Source organism: Bidens hawaiensis, unplaced genomic scaffold, assembly GCF_021521415.1.
Source record: "Bidens hawaiensis isolate Kalapana, Puna unplaced genomic scaffold, B.hawaiensis_p1.1 tig00045930_1, whole genome shotgun sequence".
NCBI classification, from domain to species: Eukaryota; Viridiplantae; Streptophyta; class Magnoliopsida; order Asterales; family Asteraceae; genus Bidens; species Bidens hawaiensis.
The window spans coordinates 120,214-128,553 of record NW_027498166.1 but is presented as its reverse complement, the minus strand read 5'-3'; the positions used below and the strand labels follow the sequence as shown (position 1 = coordinate 128,553).

The 8,340-nt window shown below is 33.1% G+C and overlaps 1 protein-coding gene across 1 annotated transcript; it reads left to right on the top strand.

The window, feature by feature from the left end:
* Positions 1-4,823: 4,823 nt before the first annotated feature.
* LOC143595987 (uncharacterized) lies at positions 4,824-7,998 on the top strand. Its single transcript, XM_077074869.1, has 5 exons — positions 4,824-4,981; positions 6,462-6,523; positions 6,601-6,691; positions 7,079-7,181; positions 7,272-7,998. Exons 1-5 carry the CDS (start codon positions 4,836-4,838, stop codon positions 7,857-7,859), a joined length of 990 nt encoding a protein of 329 aa, XP_076930984.1. The 5' UTR covers positions 4,824-4,835; the 3' UTR covers positions 7,860-7,998.
* Positions 7,999-8,340: the final 342 nt, after the last annotated feature.

Sequence of the window (8,340 nt, the reverse complement as noted above, 5' to 3'; positions counted from 1 at the left end):
ACACATGATTACCCTCACTCGGACATAACTTAGGTCCGACCCATCGTGGCCGAGGCTCATAACCAAGCGTGGCGCGGTGTGCCCACCGACTTTTTACCACATATGTAAGAATCCAAACAAACGTACACGACAGCCTGAAGGCTAGCGATTACTTTTGTTTATAATGTTTTAGAGATACATAATCTCATGTAATCAATTTATTTGACACGTTTAGTACAAGTTTATAAAGTTGGGCGTATTTACCTTTCTTTGAAAAGATCAGCTTCAATACACTGACCGGTTCTTCCTTGTTATCTCGGACCTATAGTACGAGTATAACCTTTTATTAGTACCAGATATTTAATCCGGCTTAAGACCTTTAGTCTCTTTTATATAATCTTTACCTCGATTATATTTTCTTTTTAAACCTTTAGTTTAAAATATACCTTCTTTCTTTTATAAGTTTAACCCATTAGTTGTACTTGTTTATTTTTCTTAAACACTATGTTTCTTCTTCTTGAAGAAACGTATACTTTATATCTTTATTATTATCAAAAATAATTTAAATAATTATTACACATTATCTATAAAAAATAAATATATTCATATAATTATCTTTATATACTTTTTTTTGTTTTACTTTCTTTTGTTTATTTTCGAGGTATCGAGTATATCCTCGACTTTCGGTTTTAAGCCTTTTAATATTATATTATTATTTTATTCGGGCATTATGCATACCTTGGTTGGCTTATAACAACCCTAGACAAAATGTTTCTTGTAACAATATAAATAGATATAGATATTTCAACCTAACGTTTTCAATTATGAAATCCAATTATCCAATTAGACGTTGGATTAGTTCGCGAATCATGACAAGAATTATATCTCTATATAGAGAAAGAAAAAAATCTATTTTTTCTAGTGCAATTTCATTCAGTCTTTCTATTTCTTTTTTTTTTTTTTTCGTTCCTATTCTCCTTTCTCAAAAACAGGGGACCTTAAACAAAGTTAAAGGATTACTTCGTTCTTGATAGTTATTTACTTAATCGGTGAATAGAAGTATACTCTGGATCGGAATCTGGGAAGTACTCCTTGATCATTTCTACCAATTTAAAGCCCCTAATTCTTTTTATACACAGAAATACACTTACATAATCTCTATTACGAATCCTTTGTGTACCTTAGTGTTCCTAGCTATCCACTCATTTTTATCAATCTACTTTCAGGTAATACATATGGTAATAGATAGTAAAAACCTCAGAAAGTTGATCTTTTGAACCCGCTTCAAGTCATGATGACTAATCAATCAATCTTGGGGTAAAAAGTCTCTAATACTTATATTAACTTTTCTTAACTTTTGTACATAGGAAATGAGATTCAATCTTTTACTGCAAATTTATAAGCCGTTTCTTTCACTCATATAACTATCTGGTTCGAGCAGCACTTCGACGTCGTAACTTCTCTCGAGCTTCTCTTGAACAACACCTTCTTCGACACGTTTATCGAGGCACCCCAATCTTCGACTCTTGTTAACACGTACTTCGAGGCGGAGTTGGGTCGTCTTTTGAGAGTCGCGTTCTTCAAGATAACATCGTCGTTGTGTGCACGGATTTCGAGGTATCGTTGGTTTTAGGGCACGGATTACGAGGTAACGTCGTGGCACGCTTTACGAGGTTTAGAGAGATGATTTTCTAGAGAGAGAAAGGTGTATGAGAGTTGTGTGTTGAAGGAATGGGCTGGTGACCCCCTTTTATAGGCTGTTTCGTGGACCCATCGCGAAACGCGATGATCTTGTGACCAAGTCGTCGCGTATCGCGACGTGGGTGCAATGAGTCACCCATAGCTTCGCCACGTGGCGGACGCGGTGCCACGTGGCGAGCCATAATGCCACCTGGTGACATGTGACGAAACGTGTCTCGCTATCAAACGACGTCATCGCGATACGCGATGACGTTGGGTCTAAGGCCGTCGCGTATCACGATCGGCCAAGAAATCAGAATTTTTCTTTTGGTCATTTTACTTTTAAAACTTGGCACTTTTGACCCGATATTTTCGTGATGTTACATTAGGTGCCATAATAATCACATTGAAATTATGGATGCACTATCTCAATGGAGTCGATTTTGTCATGTATATTGATCATAGTTTGAAACACATCTTTAAGAAGGTGGATGGAAATCCTGAATGATTACGATTGTGAGGAAGTCTATCATGAAAGGAAAGCTAATGTCGTAGCCGGCACATTGAGACGGAAAGAACATGAGAAACCAAAGAGTGTTAAAGGATTGAGATTAGAACTTTACATTGATCTAATTGAACAAATCAAGAATGCTCGGAAGCAAGTATAGATCAAAATCAAATCTCGAAAGAAGAGTGAAATACAACCACTGGTTTGTTTGTCAAAGAAGATGATATTTTCAGAATTGTGAATAGAATATGGTATCAATCATAGGATATTTATGTAAAAAAGATTATGAATGAAGCTCACAGGTCAAAGTACATGATGCACCCCGATAGTGTCAAGATGTACCAAAATCTTAAAAGCCTAACTATTGGTGGAATTGAATGAAAGAGATTTAGCCTTATATGTTGTCGGTGTTTGACTTGCATTTCTAGTGGAATATGTAATGACAACAATGCCCTAAGTTTTTTTGCACTTTTTATTAACATTTAACGGAAGTTAAAGTTAGTACCTAACATTGTAATAAAATTAAAAACTATAGTATCTATATGTGTGACTTTTAAACTTTAGTACCCAATCTTGTTACTTTATATCAACGTTCGGGACCAAAGCTGAATATAAAAATCTATAATCTTATTTCGAGTTTAACTTTTCAAAATTCAACATTTTCTTATTTATTCTGTTTATTTTTCCTCAAAATTAAGATGATATAGTGCATTATAATTGTAAACGTCCATGTTGAAAATGACCGATGTGTGTGTTGTTGTCCACAAGATGTTTTTTAGTATCCACCAATGAAGTTACGTTCACGGCATGTTTCAATATATTTACATTACTTGGTTAATATCCCGTGTAACACGCATGTGAAAAATATAGAAAACATCAAATATACATATATGAATTACATAATGAACATTATAATTTTACAAAATATAAGGTATTAGTATGGCTATTAGTGATTTACTCGTGCGTTGCATGGTGAATTCGGTTGGTAAAACTCAGGCGTTGCAGTTGCGAGTCAATGTGAATTCGTTTTGTAACGACTAAGTTCGTTATTGTACTGGAACTAAACCTAAAAATAAATTTATCAAATTAACATAATTAAAATTAAAAACAAAAAAAAATAAATATAGCGCGCTTGTATAGCGTATTTTTTTAAAAATTATCATATTTAAGACAATATTTATTCGGCTGGTAAAACCGGACATTATGTTGCAGCGACGCGTTGACCTGTATTCGATGGGTATTGGTTGCGTTCATAAAGTTACCTTAATAGTACCCAAAATATAAATTTGATGAATTATCATATAAAATGGTTAACATATAAAGAAATTAAAATATTTAAAAGATGTTTATTCGGTTAGTGAAAATCGGGCGTTGATAAAACCCGAGCGTTGAAGCCTGGGCATTGGTAAACCCAAGTGTCATGACGTCGTGTTGATGTATATTTTGTTAAGTTTTAACATAAGTTAAATTAGTACCTATATTTTGTTAAGTTTTAACATAAGTTAAATTAGTACCTAACATTAGTACACAGTTTATAAAACAAACAGTATTATATTTTCATATTGCAGACCTTCAGACCACATATTTAATTGCAGATATTAAATCAGATGAAATCAGATTACAGACAACTTTTATCTATACTATATATAATACACAAAACAATGGCAAATTAAGACACTTGATTTTAAGGGATTTACAATTGCTAATGCATAAAGTACATGTGTAATTGGGGTAAACTTGTCTTTTAAACACAAATCACCCAACTTACAAGTTTGCCCCCTCATCTTTAACCATATTCTTTTTTAGTTTCAATTTTAAACCAACTTCTCACCCACAATTTTTAAACATCAATAACTTTTTTATACGTTAATATTTTTGTAAAATTATTGCACCATAAAAACGAGTATTTTATTCTCTTTAATTTGAGTATAATATTGTTACAATTTTTTCAATTAAAAAAATTAATATGTTACGTAGGAGTGTTTAATGCCGGTTTTGATTGTTTTTAAGTTAAGCTTGTGAGCTCAACCGTTAGTACCCATCTTTTGTCATCCAAAACCAAAACTAAACCATTGAAAATTGAAAGTCAAACTGTCATTAACGGTCTGGTATTGTTTTGATTTGGTTTAACAGTTTAAGCTTTGATAATAAAAATTTTTTAAAATGATAATTAATTAACCGTATCATCAATTCCAACTAAGTCAAAATATGATAGTTAAAATGATAAATGAAGTAAAAATACCGACTGAAAGTAAAAAACTGAGCCGTGAAACTAAACCGATGACCGGTTTAAACGGTTTCAAGGTTTTAAACCGAACCATGAACACTCATAATTGTTACGTGATTAATAGGGTCCACGTTCAAACACCCGCTGCATCACGCGGATACCCGTCTAGTCTTAAAAAACAAACAGCACCTTGGTCTCTAATCTTAGAATTTCTTATTTTACCTTATTGCCCCCCAAAACAATAATTTTTTAGTAATGATTTAGGGATAAATCGAAATTGAAAGATGATAGATACACAGACATAGGGTTTGTTTTGGTCCTCTACAGAACAAAACACCTGCTTTGTTTCGAATATCCAATCCATCCTATCCTACTAGTCGTCTGTGTTGAATCTTGTTCTATATATAGGTAAGGTAAGGTAAGGTTAGGGTTTGGTACGTAATGGCGTCTGGTGGTTCTTCTGCTTTAAGCAATAACAGTGGCGACATGACCTCCTCTCCCATGACTAATATCAAAACCTCCTCCAAGAATCTTCGCGGCCTCAACAAACCTAAATGCATCAACTGTGGCAATGTCGCCCGTTCCAGGTTATTAATTACACACGGGAAACTCAAACTTTACTTTTTTTTTTTATTATGACTACAAACAAATTCATGTTGAAGTTCCTACCTCTGTCTGTAATTTGTATGTATATCTAGGGTTTGAGGATGGGAATTCTGTTGCGACCGAATAACACCACCTCATATTCTGTGATTTTTCGTAGGAGAGTATACTGAATTGTTTGTGTATATATATATATATATATATATATATTATTTTTTTCTCAGATCATCACTGTCGCACCCTATTTCTCAGGCATTTTTTAATATACGATTCCACCTAAAAAACTTGATCTCCTAATCATATTTTTTTAAAACTTTATACTACAGTACTTCCTAATTGCTAAACATGAAAAGCGGGCTCTGTTTCATCGCTATCGCTATTGACAGCTATGCTATCACATTTGAGCGAGGTGCTACTTTGAGGTTTGATATTCTTAATAGCTGTTTGTGAAAGATGGTGGGTAAAAACATCAACAGTGAATCTGTCAACAGCTGAACAAAATATTCTTGATAATTTAGGTTATGTATCGTATCTTAGCAATGGAAACTATTATTTTATAAAGAGTTATATAGTGCTTTAACTGCCTTTAGATGCATTTGACACATTAGTTTATCAATCTCACAGAGAATTTAGGTCATGTTTTATCTCTTAACATGCCCTCATGACTGCTTTATGCTGATGAGGTAAGCTTTGTCATCTATAATAAACAGAAAACTGCTAGAGTTGTGTATAAGTTTTGTCAGTGCTGGATTTTGGTACGCAATACCTAGAAGCAACAACATAAGTCAGTATGTCCTAAAACTAATTTTTAATTGTTAAGTGTTAGCATATTTTTAATTGTTTATTAGTTCATAGTTTTCTGTAATATTAAATTTTCTTGTTCTGATCCATCCATAAACTAACTATGTAGTTATCTTGTGTTTGTTTTTCTTGTTTGATTGTATCCATAAACTAAATTGTTCATAGTTTTAGATAGTTTTGTTAATTATTTATCAATTCTTCATACTTTTATATAGGTTTGTTAGTTTTTAATAAATTGTTCATGATTTCCAGTGCCCCATGTATGTGATGTGTACAACTTTTGTAACTTAAGGAGACATTTAACTGGTTGATTTCGTTTCTTATGGTCATTTTAGGTATGCAGTGATACCCAATGTTTGTCATCAGTTGGTTATTAGCAAATATGGGGGAAAAAAATACACCCTGTAGAACATGCATTAAAGTAGTTACAAAACTAGGTTCTAATCAATATGAATCAATTGGTTTGGTAGTAGTGAATATCTGTTCAAATATTTTTATGTTTCTGAGAATGCAAATATGAATTCCAGTAGGTCATGTTAAATCCAACCCGACTGCATATTTTATATTTCTTTTATTCTATTTATTGCAGTCACATTATTCGATAAGAACATCTGTGTCCTATGTGATTTTTTTTTATAAGTATGTTCTAAAACGGTTTTACAGGTGTCCGTACCAGGCATGCAAAAGTTGCTGTGCAAAAGCTCAAAATCCATGCCATATACACGGTATGATAATGAATGTCAATTCATACATAGATTGCATACGCATGTAACTTGGAAATTTTATTCCTGTTTGATTGCAGTGTTAAAGAGCAATACACCATTACCTGATAAGACACCACCCTCAACGTTATCTGTCGCCGATCAGCACTCAAATGAGATATCCTCATCCGGGTAAGAAATCTCTGTGTGTGTGTGTGTATGCATATATATGTATAGTGAACAACCCATATGCTGTTGATTGAGTCGATTTGGGCTATGCTATATTTAACGACTAACGAGTCAAACTGCTAAATTACAAAAATATTTTAAATGGAGATTACAAAAATATTTTAAATGGAGTTAGGTCAAACGGGTTGAGAATTATTTTACTACTATTAATGCATAATGCATTAAAAATTGGTTTATTCAGAAACTTGTATATGAAATAATATAGATTCCATAAACGTAATTAACACAAGATATATACAGAGGTTCATTAGACAAAAATGACCATTTTGACCTGTTACCCAAGTCACATGTTATCAATACATAATATTATCATGATATTGTTTATTTTAGGAATGCACATAGAGTCACCTCACTCCGACAGCTCTCAAGTAATTTTGCTCAATTCAACAATTTGCAAACTCCATCTCGCGCAAGGAAGCCACTAACAAGGAAGGTGCATAAACTTTCCGTAATTCAATTCATGTACGATCATTAATCAATATTATTTTAAAACATCTAAATAATATGCAATTAAAACATACAGGAGGCGTCACAAATAAACGAGTGGAGGATTTCAAAGCTGAAAGAATACGAAGACAGAAACATAGATTCAGAAAACGAAGCTTTCGATAGATATTTACAAAACATCACTTTTTTGGAGGAGATTTTTGGTAAATATGGATCAACTGAAGACACTGAAACAGTGATATCAAATATGAAAACGAAGCTTAGAGCCGACCCGATTAGAACTGAAAATTTAAGAGAGAAATTGAAGTTTATTATTACCAATGGTTTAAGAAACCTCAAAACTGAGACACCAACTGGCAATGAAGAAACTGAGCATGATGACATGCCTAAAAAGGCTAGGTATTCAACTTTAGTTGAACTTAACAAAAAACTGAGCAGTGCGCGTACATGTGAAGATCTAAAATCTTGCCAGCAGTTAAAAGCCCGTTTGTTTAATCAACCCGAACAATCGATTGAAGAATTTGAGAACATTGAGGATGGTAAAATGGAACAAAAAACTGAAAAGTACCCGTCAAAATGGTTTAGCTCGGTTACAGTTGGTCAAGAAGCTATTGGTCATATTGATGCACACTTTTCTTCTCTCGTTGAGATTGAACATCTCTAAACTTTAACTCTTGCCATATCTTAGTTTAATGATACAGGGTCCTGAGGTGTTTTGACACTCTGCTTATGCTCTAATATGTTGGTTAATGATATTTAGTTTTGTAATTCTTTTTGTGTACTTTTTTAGTTAGTTTAGACAATGATCTTTATCCTACTGCAGGTAATTATGTTCATAATGAAATATCTTGTAAAACGGTATAAACCTGTTTAGGGTTGATCTGGTCTCTAGAGTCCGATGTCTAGAATGGTTACGACACTTCTAGACAACCACCAAGAAATTTGTGATCTGGGTTGGTCGCATAAGAGTTGTGGATTATGTAGAAGACTGGTAAAGGCTAGTAATGAGAATGTTTTAGGTTGCTTAATAACGTTTGACTATAAACGAGATTTTGAGCTATTGGTTGAATAGGCTTATTGTTTCTAGGTGAAAGGCCTTGTTTATATTGCCCCTTCATTTTTTATTTATTTACCATTTTTAAGAT